General features: G+C 40.0%; 2 protein-coding genes and 1 pseudogene across 5 annotated transcripts in view; 1 reads left to right on the top strand and 2 right to left on the bottom strand.

Annotated features, from left to right (window-relative positions):
- Nucleotides 1-17,582, bottom strand: part of LOC105473074 (LMBR1 domain containing 2) — a 59,457-nt gene extending 41,875 nt beyond the window's left edge. The window contains exons 1-4 of one of the 3 annotated variants that reach the window (XM_071099018.1): nucleotides 17,450-17,552; nucleotides 15,272-15,453; nucleotides 810-1,039; nucleotides 135-232 (exon numbers count right to left, since the gene is read on the bottom strand). In XM_071099018.1, coding sequence (XP_070955119.1) covers nucleotides 135-232; nucleotides 810-983 — 272 coding nt within the window. In that variant the 5' untranslated portion in view covers nucleotides 984-1,039; nucleotides 15,272-15,453; nucleotides 17,450-17,552. Of the gene's footprint in view, nucleotides 1-134; nucleotides 233-809; nucleotides 1,040-15,271; nucleotides 15,454-17,449 lie in introns of all 3 variants that reach the window. The other 2 variants (XM_071099019.1, XM_011726688.3) reach the window with 2 other exon arrangements.
- Nucleotides 2,366-7,256, bottom strand: LOC105473073 (mortality factor 4-like protein 2; annotated as a pseudogene).
- Nucleotides 17,583-17,973: 391 nt separating the features above from the next.
- LOC105473080 (S-phase kinase associated protein 2) overlaps nucleotides 17,974-19,611 on the top strand; it is a 31,756-nt gene continuing 30,118 nt past the window's right edge. Inside the window, exons 1-2 of one of the 2 annotated variants that reach the window (XR_982039.3) lie at nucleotides 17,974-18,167; nucleotides 18,669-18,940. Coding sequence is in view for 1 of the 2 variants with exons in the window: in XM_011726704.3 (XP_011725006.1) it covers nucleotides 18,160-18,167; nucleotides 18,669-18,940 (280 nt within the window). In the remaining variant the exon portion in view is untranslated. The remainder of the gene's footprint in view (nucleotides 18,168-18,668; nucleotides 18,941-19,611) is intronic. The other variant, XM_011726704.3, reaches the window with a different exon arrangement.

Genomic DNA, 19,611 nt, shown 5'->3' with positions numbered 1-19,611 from the left:
AAGAATAGAGGTGGAGGGAATTAATAGAGAATGAGGATAACTTACATCAATATAAAATCTGGATGGTAAAAACTTTCATTTTTAAACAATGTGTCTCCTACAATATTTATATATTTTTTTAAAAAAGGAAATACCTTGGAACAGGGTTAGAAGTTGCGTACAATCCTGTAATGTTGCTATTCTCAGGAGGGCTTGAATTTGCAGCAGCATGTTTGCACCGGTTATATATTGTCTAAAGCAATGAACGTATGGTTTAAAAATGAGAATCAAAACGTTACACCAAGTATTTAAAGGACATCAGAGTTTATAAATCTATCTATCTAAACTTACCTTCCTGGCTATGCTTTTCTTTTTCTTTTCTTTTGAGACAGAGTCTTGCTCTGTCACCCAGGCTGGAGTGCAGTGGTGCGATCTCAGCTTACTGCAAGCTCTGCCTCCCGGGTTCACGCCATTCTCCTGCCTCAGCCTCCTGAGTAGCTGGGACTACAGGCATCTGCCACTACGTCCGGCTAATTTTTTTGTATTTTTAGTAGAGACAGGGTTTCACCATGTTAGCCAGGATGGTCTCGATCTCCCAACCTCGTGATCCGCCCGCCTCAGCCTCTCAAAGTGCTGGGATTACAGGCGTGAGCCATGGTTCCCAGCCCTTGGCTATGCTTTTTAATGATCAAATGACCATATAATCTTTTAATTCAAAATATAAGTACAAACTGTCATAATTTAGCTGTCTTAAGAATAAACATTATTTCCAACATGCTGTATGATTAAAATTTGTCTTTTAAATTGTGAAAATAAAGTTCACTCCTTACCGTACTAACATCCAGAGGCAGTATGAAGACAATAAGAAAGCAGAGATACCAAGCAAGCAGTGTTCCAATAATTACAAGTCTATGCTGTTTCTTAAAGTCTCCATATCGATGAAGTAGAAATAATGCCAGAAAAAAGACAAAAACAATCTCAAGTCCCAAAGCTGCACCACTCATTATTGGATATTTCACTCTCACTAACCAAAGTTATTCATGTACAGGTCTGGCCATATCTATAAAGTGAAAAGAAGGTTAAAATGCATCATTAACATGGGAAATGACATTTGGAAATTTCATATGAATATTTATTAGTACATTAATACATTAATAAACTCTTTGGAGAAATGTCATGCTTCACATTGGACTATGAATAAGATTAAAAGGGTAATTCCTATCCTCAAGTACTTATATTTTTTAAAGCACACTTAAAAAATTTCACATACCTTGTATTTTCAAAAACTTAACGAAAATTATACTAGTTCTTACAATATTACAAGTTAAGAAGTTCTTATTTTAGACGTCAACAGTTTTAATATAGTGTCATTTAGAGTTCCTTAATAAGTCCTAACAGAATAGTTTATGCAAATAAGCTGTTGACTAAATCCTAAGATATTAGATACTTGGTAAAATACATTTTTCTAAGATTATTTATCCTCTACAATTTAAGATTTTCTAAAAGAGAGGAAAGAGAAAAATGGAAAGAGATCATTTAAAAGTAACCTTTTGTTTTTTGAAACAGTATTTTTCTTTTGTGTTAATTTTGCCTAACAACTCAACTTTCATGAAATTCTTACTGCTTCACAAAATATATTTATCACTTCCCATTTATCTATATAAATCTTTAAACTTACTTTAATAAATTCTCATTTTTAATTTTTCTACTATTTTATATGCAGAAAATTTATCAGACTATTGAATAAAGTCATACATGTGAAAACATTCTTAATTTTATGATACAGTCATCAGCGAATAGTTTATCTGATATCTCTCTACTCAAAAAAGAGTATAGAGATTTAAAGTCTCTATTTTAAAATTTAAAAATTTGATCTCTCTATACTTAAAAAAATTTACTAATCAAAGGCAATATGAACTTTTCACCTTTGTAAAATCAATGTTAGACTTTTGTTTACCTACATACTACAATATTCCAAGGAATTGATTAATATCCTAACATAGAGAATCAAGATTGTGATGCAACCCAACAAAATACAATAAGGGGCAGTGGCTCATACCTGTAATCCCAGCACTTTGGGAGGCCAAGGCAGGTGGATCACCTGAGGTCAGGAGTTCGAGACCAGCCTGGGCCAATATGGTGAAACCTCGTCTTTACTAAAAATACAAAAATTAGCCAGGCATGGTAACGGGTGCCTGTAATCCCAGCTACTCGGGAGGCTGAGGCAGGAGAATCGCTTGAACCTGGAAGGCGGAGGTTGCAGTGAGCTGATATCCTGCCATTGCACTCAAGCCTGCGCAACAAGAGCAAAACTCTGTCTCAAAAATAAATAAATAAATAAATAACAAAACAAGGGAGAACCAATAAAATACTTCAAATCAACAAACATCTTTATTTAGAATAGAAAAGAAAGTTTCAGTACTTTAAAGCGTTAAATTTAAATTTATATACAAAATACTCCTACATGAAATATCACAAAAATCACATTTAACAATTTTCTTCACTATTTCTTTATATTGGTAAACAGATTCCATTTCAACTATCAATATTTTCATCTTTCTTTTTTTTTTGAAATTTAGAAACAAATTTTATTTAAGATCTGAAATACAATTTCTAAAATATCAACTTTTCCAGAAAACCGTGGCTACACAATAATGCATTGCCTCTATCATGTTAGAACATGCATTAGTCTCAAACACAAAAACCATGAAACAAATCGCCATCCTTCAACAATTTGAGCAAAGATAGAATGCTTAAGAACAACATAGATGGACTTGCAGAGGATGGGCTGTTTTACTTCAAGCACCATAAAAAGAAAAAGAGCACAAATGCATGGGTTTTCAGGTATATACATTAAGTTGAACCTTTGGCACTAGGAATCAGGGCGTTTTGTCACATAGCATTAACACATATTAGAAAATTGTGTAGTGTCAAAGGGATAGGAACCACCAGCATTCAAGCAATGTTGTCAACTAGGCAATAAAATGTTCTACTGTTTCTTCTTTGTTCTAATTACTGCATACACTGGTAGCAACTTTGAAATGAGAAAAGGAGCTTATGCTCCTTTTATTTTCTGTTTAAAACAGAACAGAAAAAAAACTGAAACATAAGCGCTGTTATACATTAACGATTTTAAAGAACATCAATTTTACAAGAAAAAGACTAAGAACAAAAAGTGTTTACAGATACAGGAGAAAAATGGTGAGCTGTCTGTAGACGCTCACAGGGCTTTGCGGTGGTACTCAGCAGAAGCCACTTTGTAATCACTGGCAGTAAAGAGAGATGCAGAATTCTTTGCCAGATATTTTAGGAAATCATGCAAATAGCCCAACAATAATGCAAGGCTTTTCTCATCAAGGGGCGTATAGGCCAACATTGCTCCAATTCTTACAAATAGTCTCAGTAGGTGTGGGGCTCCATAAACCTGAGACATTGGAGCATCAGGGTGAGCCAAGAGGATTTCAGGATACTGGGGCCTCTCAAATTTGTAGAGCAGCTGAGTGCCCAACATCACATTGAAATATTCTTTTATTCCTGGGTTGGGCACGGTGGCTCACACCTGTAATCTCAGCACTTTGGGAGGCCGAGGAGGGTGGATCATGAGGTCAGGAGATTGAGACCATCCTGGCTAACACGTGAAACCCCGTCACTACTAAAAACACAAAAAAATTAGCTGGGCATGGTGGTGGGCGCCTGTAGTCCCAGCTACTCAGGAGGCTGAGGCAGAAGAATGGCATGAACCCGGTAGGCGGAGCTTGCAGTGAGCCGAGATCGCACCACTGCACTCTGGCCTGGGCAACAGAGCAAGACACCGTCTCAAAACAAAAAAAAAAAAAAAAAAGAAAAAAAGAAATATTCTTTTATTCCTGCCACAACTTCATTAACTGCATATTCCTTATTATCAACATTTGCCTGTGACTTCTTGCAACTTGCATACTCCTCCAGAATTCCATCTACATTTTTCTTAGCAGTGAGTTGAAACAGCTGCTTCTGTCTGGTTACTAAGTCCCAGTCCTCAATAAGCCATAGTTTTAATTCTTCAGGAATCTTCACTTTAACCTCCATTCTATTCTTAAATGCCTCCTCACTTTCAACAGTCTGCCCAGGCCCTTTTCTTCCGAGGGGCCTGAGGTGCTTCGCTGGTACTGCCACCATCTCTGTTTCCAGGAGTCTTCTGTTTGTTCTTTCTGGTCTTCCTCATGGATCCTGAAGGGGGTTCTCTACAGAGCGACCCCCTCATCTTCCTGGGAGAGCTGGTTCAAGATTTTTCTGCTGTGGACCAGCAGTCTTCTTTCCCGAGGAGACCCCTCTCATCTTACTTCTCTGCATGTTGCTTCGAGTTTGTTTTCTGAAGTTCTCTTCTTCTGCAGATTGCTGTCCACGAGGTTAAGAATCCTGCTTTCTGGAATTCATTCAACCTTGTTTTTATTCCAACCAACAATCTTCCTTCTTTCCCTTCCAAGAACTCCTAGTGATTTCCCAGATGAAATCTTATAGATCTTCTGGGATGGTCTAGAAGGGTGAAGTGGGAGATACAACCCAAGATTCTGTAATCAGGGAAGGTTCTGCAATCAGGATCAGATCTCTTGATCCTCACTATACAGCAAACTTAGCTTTTCTGATGATGACCTGACACAAGAATTCAGATCTTCCCAGCAGCCGACGTGTGATCACTGCCATTCCTCCAACTGCCATGGTCTCATTTTTCTTAAATATCTAAAATTGAACTTCTTTCATCACTCTACTCTCTTATCTTGCTATATTTTCCTTCAGTGCATTTATCCATCTGACATAATGCACATTCTTTATATTTATTGTCTCTCCAAACCTTTCCCCTTACCCCAGATACTCTATGAGAGCAGAGACTTGACTACTTTATTCCATACTATATTCCAGTTACCTGATGTAGTATCTGGCATATAGTAATATCAAGAAATATTTGTTGAAAGAATAAAAAATACTGTGTAGTTTAGTACATACATTATTTTTCTATTACTGCCTACTTCAAAGGCAATGTAAAACTCTTGTAATGGTACACTGATTTAACAAATACTTATTACAACTCAAAAGGCTTAAAACACTGAACATTACCAAATACTACTCAAATTTTCAAATTTCATATTCTGTGAAAAACATACACCACAACAATGTCAAATCTTATTTTTTAAAAAATAGAAAAGGTTTTGCCTTGTTGCCCAGGTTGGTCTTGAACTCCTGAGCTCAAGTGATCCGCCTGTCTCAGCTCCCAAAGTGCTGCAATTACAGGCATACGCTACAGCACCCAGCCAAATCTTATTTTTAAGCTAAGCATAGATTAAGTAGTTGGCTGAAAGCTCAACACAGAATGTGCTGATGACAAAACCATCTTTGAGATCTAGGGTTTTTTTTTCTTTAAAAAAACCCATTCGATGTGAGTTTAAATATAACATAATTAACTGAAAATCCTTTTATGACTTGAACTACACCTGAAATTGTCCAGTGCAAGGAACATGGCAATGATAGGAAAAAAAGACTAAATATTAGAGATTACCAAAGAAAGGCTAAATAAAGTATGGCAGAGCCAAATAAGGACATCTCATTGTAGTATAAGAAATGATGTTTGTCAGGACCCAGAGCAAGATGGCCGAATAGGAATAGCTCCAGCCTCCAGCTCCCAGCGCGACCGACACAGAAGACGGGTGATTTCTGCATTTTCAACTGAGGTACCAAGTTCATCTCACTGGGGAGTGCTGGACAATTGGTGCTGGTCAGCTGATGCACCCCAACCAGCAAGAGCTGAAGCAGGGCGAGGCATTGCCCCACCAGAGAAGCACAAGGGGGAAGGGAATCCCTTTTCCTAGCCAAGGGAAACTGAGACAAACAACACCAGAAAATCAGGTAACTCCCACCCTAATACAGCGCTTTACCAAGGGTCTTAGCAAACGGCAAACCAGGAGATTATATCCCACACCTGGCCTGGAGGGTCGCACGCCCACGGAGCCTCCCTCATTGCTAGCACAGCAGTCTGAGATCTAACTGCAAGGTGGCAGCGAGGCTGGGTGAGGGGCGCCCGCCATTGCTGAGGCTTAAGTAGGTAAACAAAACCACAGGGAAGCTCGGACTGGGTGGAGCCCACTGCAGCTCAAGGAGGCCTGCCTGCCTCTGTAGACTCCACCTCTGGGGACAGGGCATAGCTAAACAAAAAGCAGCAGAAACCTCTGCAGATGTAAATGACCTTGTCTGACAGTTTTGAAGAGAGCAGTGGGTCTCCCAGCATGGAGGTTGACTTCTGAGAATGGACAGACTGCATGCTCAAGTGGGTCCCAGACCCTTGAGTAACCTAACTGGGAGACATCCCCCACTAGGTGCAGATCGACACCTCACACCTCACAGGGCTGGGCGCATCTCTGAGACGAATTTCCAGAGCAAGAATCAGACAGCAACACTCGCTGTTCAGCAATATTCTATCTTCTGCAGCCTTCACTGCTGATACCCAGGCAAACAGGGTCTGGAGTGGACCTCAAGCAAACTCCAACAGACCTGAAGCTGAGGGTCCTGACTGTTAGAAGGAAAACTAACAAACAGAAAGGACACTCACACCAAAACCCCATCAGTACGTCACCAGCATCAAAGACCAAAGGCAGATAAAACCACAAAGATGGGGAAAAAGCAGGGCAGAAAAGCTGGAAATTCAAAAAATAAGAGCGCATCTCCCCCTCCAAAGGAACGCAGCTCATCGCCAGCAATGGGATCAAAGCTGGACGGAGAATGACTTTGACGAGTTGAGAGAAGGCGGCTTCGGTCGATCAAACTTCTCAGAGCTAAAGGAGGAACTACGTACCCAGCGCAAAGAAACTAAAAATCTTGAAAAAAGAATGGAAGAATGGATAACTAGAATAATCAATGCAGAGAAGGCCATACACGAACTGATAGAGATGAAAACCGTAACATGAGAATTACGTGACAAATGCACAAGCTTCAGTAACCGACTCAATCAACTGGAAGAAAGAGTATCAATGATTGAAGATCAAATGAATGAAAAGAAGCGAGAAGTCTAGAGAAAAAAGAGGAAAAAGAAATGAACAAAGCCTCCAAGAAATATGGGATTATGTGAAAAGACCAAATCTACGTCTGACTGGGGTGCCTGAAAGTGAGGGGAAAATGGAACCAAGTTGGAAAACACTCTTCAGGATATCATCCAGGAGAACTTCCCCAACCTAGTAGGGATGGCCAACATTCAAATTCAGGAAATACAGAGAACGCCACAAAGATACTCCTCGAGAAGAGCAACTCCAAGATACATAATTGTCAGATTCACCAAAGTTGAAATGAAGGAAAAAATGTTAAGGGCAGCCAGAGAGAAAGGTCGGGTTACCCACAAAGGGAAGCCCATCAGACTAACAGCAGATATCTCAGCAGAAACTCTACAAGCCAGAAGAGAGTGGGGGCCAATATTCAACATTCTTAAAGAAAAGAATTTTCAACCCAAATTTCATATCCAGCCAAACTAAGTTTCATAAGTGAAGGAGAAATAAAATCCTTTACACACAAGCAAATGCTTAGAGATTTTGTCACCACCAGGCCTGACTTACAAGAACTCCTGAAGGAAACACTAAACATGGAAAGGAACAACCGGTACCACCCATTGCAAAAACATGCCAAAATGTAAAGACCATCGAGGCTAGGAAGAAACTACATCAACTAACGAGCAAAATAACCAACTAATATCACAATGACAGGATCAAGTTTACACATAACAATATTAATCTTAAATGTAAATGGACTAAATGGTCCAATTAAAAGACACAGACTGGCAAATTGGATAAAGAGTCAAGACCCATCAGTTTGCTGTATTCAGGAGACCCATCTCACATGCAGAGACGCACATAGGCTCAAAATAAAGGGATGGAGGAAGATCTAAGCAAATGGAGAACAAAAAAATCAGCGGTGGCAATCCTAGTCTCTGATAAAACAGACTTTAAACCATCAAAGATCAAAAGAGACAAAGAAGGCCATTACATAATGGTAAAGGGATCAATTCAACAGGAAAAGCTAACTATCCTAAATATATATGCACCCAATACAGGAGCACCCAGATTCATAAAGCAAGTCCTTAGAGACCCACAAAGAGAATTAGACTCCCATACAATAATAATGGGAGACTTCAATACCCCACTGTCAACATTAGACAGATCAACAAGATAGAAAGTTAACAAGGATATCCAGGAACTGAACTCAACTCTGCACCAAGCGGACTTAATAGACATCTACAGAACTCTCCACCCCCAATCAACAGAATATACATTCCTCTCAGCACCAAATCACACTTATTCCAAAATTGACCACATAATTAGAAGTAAAGCACTGCTCAACAAATGTAAAAGAACAGAAATTATAATAACCTGTCTCTCAGACCACAGTGCAAAAACTAGAACTCAGGATTAAGAAACTCAATCAAAACTGCTCAACTACATGGAAACTGAATAATCTGCTCCTGAATGACTACTGGGTACATAACGAAATGAAGGCAGAAATAAAGATGTTCTTTGAAACTAATGAGAACAAAGATACAACATACCAGAATCTCTGGGACACATTTAAAGCAGGGTGTAGAGGGAAATTTATAGCACTAAATGCCCACAAGAGAAAGCTGGAAAGATCTAAAATTGACACCCTAACATCACAAGTAAAAGAACTAGAGAAGCAAGAGCAAACACATTCAAAAGTTAGCAGAAGGCAAGAAATAACTAAGATCAGAGCAGAACTGAAGGAGATAGAGACACAAAAAAGCCTCCAAAAAATCAATGAATCCAGGAGCTGGTTTTTTTGAAAAGATCAACAAAATTGATAGACCGCTAGCAAGACTAATAAAGAAGAAAAGAGAAAAGAATCAAATAGATGTGACAAAAAATGATAAAGGGGATATCACCACGATCCCACAGAAATACAAACTACCATCAGAGAATACTATAAACACCTCAACACAAATAAACTAGAAAACCTAGAAGAAATTGATAATTTCCTGGACACCTACACTCTCCCAAGACTAAAGCAGGAAGAAGTTGAATCCCTGAAAAGACCAATAGGAGGCTCTGAAATTGAGGCAATAATTAATAGCCTACCAATCAAAAAAAGTCCAAGACCAGAAGGATTCAGAGTTGAATTCTACCAGAGGTACATGGAGGAGCTCGTACCATTCCTTCTGAAACTATCCCAATCAATAGAAAAAGAGGGAATCCTCCCTAACTCATTTTATGAAGCCAACATCATCCTGATACCAAAGCCTGGAAGAGATACAACAAAAAAAGAGAATTTTAGACCAACATCCCTGATGAACATCTATGCAAAAATCCTCAATAAAATACTGGCAAACCGAATCCAGCAGCACATCAAAAAGCTTATCCACGATCAAGTGGGCTTCATCCCTGGGATACAAGGCTGGTTCAACATACGCAAATAAATAAACGTAATCCAGCATATAAACAGAATCAAAGACAAAAACCACATGATTATCTCAATACATGCAGAAAAGGCCTTTGACAAAATTCAACAGCCCTTCATGCTAAAATCTCTCAATAAATTTGGTATTGATGGAACGTATCTCAAAATAATAAGAGCTATTTATGACAAACCCACAGCCAATATCATACTGAATGGGCAAAAACTGGAAGCATTCCTTTTGAAAACTGGCACAAGACAGGGATGCCCTCTCTCACCACTCCTATTCCACATAGTGTTGGAAGTTCTGGCCAGGGCAATCAGGCAAGAGAAAGAAATAAAGGGTATTCAGTTAGGAAAAGAGGAAGTCAAATTGTCCCTGTTTGCAGATGACATGATTGTATATTTAGAAAACCCCACTGTCTCAGCCCAAAATCTCCTTAAGCTGATAAGCAACTTCAGCAAAGTCTCAGGATACAAAATTAATGTGCAAAAATCACAAGCATTCTTATACACCAATAACAGACAAACAGAGAGCCAAATCATGAATGAACTCCCATTCACATTAGCTTCAAAGAGAATAAAATACCTAGAAATGCAATTTACAAGGCATGTAAAGGACCTCTTCAAGGAGAACTACAAACCACTGCTCACTGAAATAAAAGAGGACACAAACAAATGGAAGAACATACCATGCTCATGGATAGGAAGAATCAATATCATGAAAATGGCCATAGTGCCCAAGGTAATTTATAGATTCAATGCCATCCCCATCAATCTACCAATGACTTGCTTCACAGAATTGGAAAAAACTGCTTTAAAGTTCATATGGAACCAAAAAAGAGCCCGCATTGCCAAGACAATCCTAAGTCAAAAGAACAAAGCTGGAGGCATCACGTTACCTGACTTCAAACTATACTACAAGGCTACAGTAACCAAAACAGCATGGTACTGGTACCAAAACAGAGATATAGATCAGTGGAACAGAACAGAGCCCTCAGAAATAATACCACACATCTACAGCCATCTGATCTTTGACAAACCTGAGAAAAACAAGAAATGGGGAAATGATTCCCTATATAATAAATGGTGCTGGGAAAATTGGCTAGCCATAAGTAGAAAGCTGAAACTGGATCATTTCCTTACTCCTTATACGAAAATTCCTTACTCCTTATTACTCCTTATTTACTCATTTCCTTACTCCTTATTACTCCTTATACGAAAATTAATTCAAGATGGATTAGAGACTTAAATGTTAGACCTATTATCATAAAAACCCTAGAAGAAAACTTAGGTAATACCATTCAGGACATAGGCATGGGCAAGGACTTCATCTCTAAAACACCAAAAGCAATGGCAACAAAAGCCAAAATTGACAAATGGGATCTAATTAAACTAAAGAGCTTCTGCACAGCAAAAGAAACTACCATCAGAGTGAACAGGCAACCTACAGAATGGGAGAACATTTTTGCAATCTACTCATCTGACAAACGGCTAATATCCAGAACCTACAAAGAACTCAAACAAATTTACAAGAAAAAAACAAACAACCCTATCAAAAAGTGGGCAAAGGATATAAACAGACATTTCTCAAAAGAAGACATTCACACAGCCAACAGACAGATGAAAAAATGCTCGTCATCACTGGCCATCAGAGAAATGCAAATCAAAACAACAATGAGATACCATCTCACACCAGTTAGAATGGCAATCACTAAAAAGTCAGGAAACAACAGGTGCTGGAGAGGATGTGGAGAAACAGGAACAGTTTTACACTGTTGGTGGGATTGTAAACTAGTTCAACCATTGTGGAAAACAGTATGGTGATTCCTCAAGGATCTAGAGCTACAAATACCATATGATTCAGCCATCCCATTACTGGGTATATACCCAAAGGATTATAAATCATGCTGCTATAAAGACACATGCTCATGTATGTTTACTGTAGCACTATTCACAATAGCTAAGACTTGGAATCAACCCAAATGTCCATCAGTGACAGACTGGATTAAGAAAATGTGGCACATATAAACCATGGAATACTATGCAGCCATAAAAAAGGATGAGTTTGTGTCCTTTGTAGGGACATGGATGCAGCTGGAAACCATCATTCTCAGCAAACTATCGCAAGAACAGAAAACCAAACACCGCTTGTTCTCACTCATAGGTGGGAAATGAACAATGAGATCACTTGGACACGGGAAGGGGAACATCACACACGGGGGTCTATTGTGGGGAGGGGGGAGGGGGGAGGGATGGCATTGGGAGTTATACCTGATGTAAATGACGAGTTGATGGGTGCAGCACACCAACATGGCACAAGTATACATATGTAACAAACCTGCACGTTGTGCACATGTACCCTAGAACTTAAAGTATAATTAAAAAAAAAAAAAGAAATTACGTTTGTTAAGATTATTTAATAACATCAGAAAATTACCCTAACAGCAATTGAAAATTTGGCACATATTTTTATGTAAACATAAAAAAGAGTAAGGTAACAATGAAATATATTAAAACATCAACAGTCTTCAGGTGGTAAGATTATGGGCATAATAAGCAAACAACAGAATCAGTTTTAAACCTGACACTAGCTATTAATGTTTTTACTATGGCACTCAATTTTTCAGTCTGACTCATAGTCAGCACTTTAAAGGGTTTAAATAGAATTATGGGTCCTTTATTCTAGTAATAAATGATTTGGTTATATACCTTCGGGTTAGTATCCTACCACTGCTGTAACAAATTACTACAAACTTAGTGAGTTTAAACAACATCCATTTATTAATATCTTATAGCTTCTATAGGTCAGAAGTTCAAACACAGCATAGTTCAACTTAGTTCTCTGCTTAGGGGCACACAAGTTTAAAATCAAGGTGTCAGCAAGTTTGCAATCTCAGTCAGGCTACTGGCAGGGTCTCACACTGTCGTCCAGGCTGGAGGGCAGTGGCACAATCATGGCTCAACATAACCTTGAGCTCCTGGGCTCAATTGATCCTCCCACCTCAGCTTCCAGATAACTAGGACTACAGGTGCACACCACCATACCTGGCTAATTAAAAAAATTTTTTTTTTTTTTTGTAGAGACAGGGTCTTGCTATGTTGCCCAGGCTGGACTCAAATGCCTGGCCTCAAGTGATCCTCTCACTTTGGCCTCCCAAAGCACTGAGATTACAGGCATGATCCACCTAGCCAAGCCAAAACTCAGTTATTCATGGTTAAAGGACTGAGATCCTTGTTCCCCTGCAAGCTGACAGCTGGCATTTAACCTTAGCTCTAGAGGCCTCTCCCCAGTCTTTGCATGTGGCTCTGCATATCTTTTAAAATTGTATATATTTAAAATGCACAACAGTGATGTTTTGATATATTTTACATACACAGTGAAATAATCATCATCGTCAAATTAACGTATCTATCTCCTCACACACTTCTCTCTCTCTCTGCGTGTGTGTGTGTGTGTGTGTGTGTGTGTGTGTGTGTCTGTGTGTCTGTGTGTCTGTGGTCGTGAATATTTTAGAAGCAGCAATGGCTTGTCAAATTCTCCTCATGCTTGAAATCTGTTTTTCAGGGCTCATCTTATTACACTGGGCCTGTCTGAATAATTTCATCATTTTTACTGGTTCCAGAGATTAGAGCATAGACATTATTAGGGGTTTATTATTCTGTTTACCATACCATCTATTTCTGTTCAGGCTGAACTATATTGCCTTCTTATGACACAGGTTAGGACCAGGAATCCCATGAAATTGGAGATAAAAGTTGGGGTTTTCCTAACTTGAGAAAATAATAGTTTTAAAGTCCATATCTTTAACCTTGTACCAACATTCAAGTGATGAGTTGCAAGGTTTAGGGAAGAAGGAGAAGAAAGGAGATGATAATGATGATGATGATACTAAAATGGGGAGGCAAATAAAAATTCAGTTCCACGTGATTAAGCACCACAGTAGCAAAACTTAATTATACTTGAAATCAAAATGCCAATTCATTAAAACTACCAGATTTTAGTGCCCGATGTGTGGGCATATTGTACCCTTCAAAATACCAGTTCTGAAAGTCTTAAACATTTAAAATCCAATCCAATCTTTTCCCAATCATCAAAATATTATTAAATATTACTTTCAAATGCCTTTATAATGGTTTCACAATTAGCATGTTAATGTTAATGACCTGAAGTACTGTTTCCTGAGTACTTTATGGCTGATAAAAGTTTTTCAGGCCAAATATCCTTTGATGGAACTTTAGAGGTTAAGCTAATTATGTAATTTGAAGAATTCCAAATGTTTTGAGAGAGAGAGAGAGAATGGGTACCAAGTGATCAGAACACAGACAAAACACTGAAAACAATTTTGTCAAAACCAAAGATTCTGAAACTGAATGAAAAATTTCTGACTGGAACCTAACGATTCATCAGACTCAAATACTGTTAACTTAAATATCTGAGTCTGATGAATCATTAGGTTCCAACTGGAAATTTTATCTAACTTCACATATCTGTATTTTTACTCAGATATGTGCAAAATAATAAAAACTAGGAGACAACTCAAAAATCCTAATTATGAAAAATCAAAAGAACCAGAATTAGAAGTGAATGATTAAGTCAACAAATTTCTACCAATGATCAAAATTTAAATCTTCAAAACATAATCGTTATTCACATATTTAAAGATTTCAGGTATGAGAGAGTTCAGTTTTGGACACAGACTACTGCAAGAGACTATTACTCCCACTCGAAAAAAAAAAAAAAACAAAAAACCGTCACAATATTTTTTAAAGGTACCTAAGAGCTGAGTTGGCGAACCAACCAGGTAACCTGAATTCCAAAATGTGACAAGCCCCTGAGGACAGTGGCATACATACCAACTGCTTTACCTTTTGCAAGGCATGAAGAGAAGAGGTAGTAATCATGTAAGCACATAAGAAAAAAGAACTAAAATTTTACTGAATTCTTAAAGATTTCATATATAGAAATTGCAAGACATTTTGATAGAGAATAATCTGTAAAGTCCTTCCTAATAATAAAATAATTTAAAATAATGAATAGCTAACATTTAGCATGTGTTCACGAAATTTTAAGCATTGTATTAACATTAGTACCTATCATGCTTTATCAAATTAGACCTCACAACCTAGTAAGAAAGGGCTGTTCGTTTCCTTGCTTAACAGAAAAAACAGCACAGAGAGGTTAAGTAACTTGTCCAAGTTAACAGAGCTGGTGAATGGTAAAGCTGGGACTCAAAGAGAGGCATCTTCACTACAGAGCCTGGATCATAATTACATGTCTCTTCTCTAATCTAGACACAGTTTCTTAATGCAATTTAAATTGTTAATTAATGATTTATTTTGTTCAGTCTTCACAGGGAACAAATTAGAACATTCTCCTGTTTCTTTTAGATATATCAAGACAGAATGCTAAGTCATGTTTAATACAGAATTTAACACAAACTTTTTACCGTACAGATTATACTACCATTACTTGATTTAAGGGTAATATATGACTGTACTCTACATGGGAAAAGTGGAAAACAGAGTAAATTTGAATCCGTTTGTTCTTGCCCCATCTGCCTATCTTAGAGCATTAAATTGCAATGAATTAAAGATCTACTTAGTTCCAAGCATCATTCATTCATTTAGCAAATATTTACTGAACCCCTACTATTTGCTGAGCTCTGTTCAAGGGGCTGGGGATACAAAAATCCAAGCAAAGTCCCTGACCTTAAAAGGTCTAGTGGGAAGAAACAGGCAATTAAAAAAAAAAAAAATAGGGGGTGATAAGGGCTATGTAAACAGGTAGCTGCCACCACTACAGAGAATATCAGTTCTGGAAAAAATTATTCACGATTAGTTTGGCTACACGTAACAGAAAAGTCCAATATACCTGAGACTTACACAATGCAGAATTTATTTCTCATGTAAAAGAAGTCTTGAGATAGGTGGTTATGGTAAGTTATCAGATTATCAGAGGCCCAGGCCCCTTCTCTCTAGTCCACATCCTCAGCAGGTGGCTTTAATCCTTATGTTCCAGGACAGATGCTGGAACTTCAGGAATCCTATCATCATCTAGACAGCAGGATGGAGAAACAAAGAAGGGTGGGCCTTCTTCCTTTTAAAGAGATGTAAGAAATGGCTGGGCACAGTGGCTCATGTCTGTAATCCCAGCACTTTGGGAGGCTGAGGTGGGTGGATCATCTGAGGTCGGGAGTTCAAGACCAGCCTGACCAACATGGAGAAACCCCCTCTCCACTAAAAATACAAAATGAGTCGGGCGTGGTGGCGCATGTCTGTAATCCCAGCTACTCAGGAAGGCTGATACAGGAGAATCACTTGAACCCGGAAGGCGGAGGTTGCCGTGAGCCGAGGTTGCGCCATTGCACTCCAGCCTGGGCAACAAGAGTGAAACTTCATCTCAAAAAATAAAAATAAAAATAACATCAATCAGAAAAAACAAGATACATCAGTAGCAATCACAATACAGTTCTTTATGACCAGATAGCAACCTCTATGTACCTACTAAACTCGTCTTCAATGGATACAATTCCTTATGTTAAAAAGAATCTAATGTACCAATTTAAACTTGCATTTATTATGTTAAGGCAATAGTTATGATTAGAAGGAATGCAAAAAAAAATTATTCCCATATTAGGAAGATGAAGTATTTCTGTTACCGGGGCAAACTATTAAACTGATTTTCAAAACTGACAGGCTCTCCCTGAAGTCCTAGAGAGGATCTTGTGTTCACTAATTCAGCTGTTGCAAGTATTCTAGTTCCTCAGGTAACTCCTAGTAAAACCAAGACTGAACAAAGCTATTTCTCATCTTTAAATTTAGAATCATCTCATCGATTCCTATCTATGAGATCTATGTCTGAAGTGGGCTCTCCCAATTATTTTACATCTCAAAACTGTTTATTCTCATTATGGCATCTTAAATATTTTTGTTTATTCTTTCTCCTCCATTAGCTTACAGGCTCTCTCTGTTTTGTTCCCTTTCCTGAAGGAAATTATAATTTTTTGTGTCAAAAATATTTTCTCCTACGAGTTGCAATCTTAAGGGCAAGGATGTAGCTTCAAAGGAAGGCAAATGCTTTCTCCTTAGCCAAAGTAACATAAAGGTCACTTTTTGTAAAACATCAGGATATTGAATTTTAAAATGTTTTCCATACAACATTAGTTTAATGAACAGCTCAGCCTAGTATTCTGCACCTAGTTCCAATCAAAACCAAGTTGTGAACAGATCCCTTCTTTACACCAATCTCACCTTTCAAGAACAAGCTAAAAGTTCATTAATTCCTTCCTCAAGAGGCAGTTACTTTTCAAGCTAAGGAACAAGCTAAAGAACAAGCACATACCTGGGCAAGGGAAGTTTAATTTCACTATAGAGTAAATCATTTTTTCAAGGAAACCAGAGGGCGTGTCATACAGCATCACTGAATATTCTAATATGAGATGAAGCTGTTATGCTTCCTTATGAACTTTATAAATCTTCATTTTTATGAAGCTTAGAATTCATCCCCCTTCCCTCTTCCACTGTTTTCCCGGGGTCACAGTTGTAGTATAGTTTGCCCAATGGATTTCGCATGGTCATTGTACCTGGAATATGTCACGCTCTCTACTCCAACCGCCCCCAAACTCTTCTCAGCAGAGATAGGCTTAAAGCAGCTTGCTTTTAGGCGGCGACGCAAACACACGTAGCCAGTTGAGCGACAGCAAGCAACCAAATGGCTTTGCTGGAGGCCCCCTGCGTTGCACGGGTAAAGCCCGTTGCAAAATACAGTCCTTTCATTTATTCCTCTGTTACTATTTATGAGACTTGTCAAGGCTGCAAGGGCATGCGCAGCCTTCCCACCACACAGGACCCGCTGGGGTCTCCGGCTCCCCTAAAATTAAACCACTGTCTTTCGTTCCGACTCATGTTTAGCTGTTGTGCGTATTTTACAGATAAAGGAGGGATCCTGTCCACAGACCCAATTCTAAGGGCCGCCTTCTCCCCCACGGAGGAAGAAGCTTCCTGGCAAAAGGACGAACAGGTGCGACGCCCGCATTTCGCAGCCTCTCACCTGGCCAGCGGGCTGGGCTACTGTCCCCACTCAGCAGCTAGGGACGTGGGCCCCGCGGCGGCGGCCACTTGGGGTCTGCCGGGTCCCCTCTCTTTCCGCCTGCGCTCGGCCTCGGACCCCACACTCAAAAGCGCCTCACGCGTTCCGCCTTAGGCTCACTGTCCGATCTCGCCAGACAGCGTCTGGATGGGACCGGGAAGCGGCGGCCGTCACAGCTGTTCAGGTTCTGGGATCCACGCTCAGAGACGACAGCGCTGGTGATCACCAGAAGGCCTGCCGGCTCCCGGGAAAGAAAAATCCGTCCACAGTCCAGCGGCTGACATTTCCCAGTCAGCCGTAGCACCGCCCGCTTCCGCCTCCCCGCCTACCCCATGGGCCGACCAGTCCCGCTCCCGCGGGGGGTTGTGGGTATCTGGAAGGCGGGTAAAGCTGCAAGGGAAGGAAGTTAGGGCGAGCCCGTCGGACTACGAAACGGGACGGAAACTACAATTCCCAGCAGGCCGTGGGGCCTCAGAGTGCGGCCGCGAAGCAAAGCGGGCTGTAGAGTCTTGCGCGCGCGGTGGGGATGGAACGTTGCTAGACTTAGCGGGTCTGGCTCCTGGGGGTCCGAGCAGCACGCTCGGAGCCGCCGCGCGCCAAATCGGGAATCCGGGAGGCGAGCAGCTCTGCAATTAATGCACGTATTTTAAACTCCCGAGCCTGCGGACGCTATGCACAGGTAAACGGATTCAAAAAGGGAAGAGCATGAATGGACCCTCTTAATAATTCTTTTAGGCCGCGAATATCGCTACTGGCTAATATTGTTAGTAATGCTGTTAAGTGAATGGTTGCTTAGCCCCTTCTTGGGGAAAGTGTGAATGGATGAATGCCTTAGTGCGGGGATCAGCGTGCGGTTTTATCTGGCTTCCTTAATTGGGCTTTTCTGCCACCGTTTTCAATCAGTGTATGATTGCCCTGTCTCTCTCCTTGTCTGTTCCCTCCGCTGGGAGAAATTCTTGAGGCCTTCTGCAGGATCGTAAGTCAAAGAGCCTTCTCGATTTGTTCTTTTCATTTCTTCATTTTCTTGGTAACTCTCCGCGGGCACGTAAAAAAATGCGATTGTGTTAGCTGCTGTGAAGGTTTTCCACAGTACATAAACTGCAGCTTCTTTAATGCCTTCCTTGGAATTATTTATGGGTGTGTTTTCGAAAGGAACCGGGGGTATTGTGCACTTCTGCAGGAAGCACCTTCAGGAGATTCCAGACCTGAGTAGCAACGTTGCCACCAGCTTCACGTGGGGATGGGATTCCAGCAAGACTTCTGAACTGCTGTCAGGCATGGGGGTCTCCGCCCTGGAGAAAGAGGAGCCCGACAGTGAGAACATCCCCCAGGAACTATTCTCAAACCTGGGCCACCCGGAGAGCCCCCCACGGAAACGGCTGAAGAGCAAAGGGAGTGAAAAAGACTTTGTGATTGTCCGCAGGCCTAAGCTAAATCGAGAGAACTTTCCAGGTAAGGATATGAGGGTAAAAATGTAAGTTATGCAAAGGGTGGATTTAGCTATGTTGTTGGGAAACCTTTGTTCAGGGATCTTTACCATGGGTTCCTTTTAAGATTGCCTAATTCTGAAGCTGTTTTTTCAACACAATAGGGCAAGTCGTCAAGTATGCAGGAATCTTGGTAGGTATATATGTGTGTGTGTATGTGTGTATATATATGTGTGTGTGTGTGTGTGTGTGCGTTCTGGTGCATAATCACCCTGAAAATTTTAACCCATGAGAAGACATTCCTGCCTTTTTCCTTAGAAGGGAATCTGTCTTCCTAAAGGCCAGCTCGGTGCCACCAATTAATAGAAACATAAAGCAGTGGTCTTCTTGTAGGATTCTTTTGCTTTGTACCCCTGAGTGAGCTTTTTGTCTTAATCACTTAAGTTATTTATCAGTGGACTGCTGAAGTGAACGTTCACCTAAGTGGGGGAGAATTATCTCCCCAGGCCCACTCCCACTCCCATATTATCTTCTCTGGTGTGTTCTGTCTCCATTACTGCTGACACTATCTGTTTAATCACCCAACCCAAAAACCTGAGAGTCAGTCCGATTCCCACCGCCCCCAACATCCACTCATTCATTGCATCTTTCTCTCTTCTCTGGTAACTATTTCTCAAGTTCTTATCTTCTCTTGCC

Source organism: Macaca nemestrina, chromosome 6 (genome assembly GCF_043159975.1).
Source record: "Macaca nemestrina isolate mMacNem1 chromosome 6, mMacNem.hap1, whole genome shotgun sequence".
Taxonomy (NCBI): Eukaryota; Metazoa; Chordata; class Mammalia; order Primates; family Cercopithecidae; genus Macaca; species Macaca nemestrina.
The sequence above is the reverse complement of the archived record's forward strand: the minus strand, read 5'-3'. Positions and strand labels throughout refer to the sequence as shown.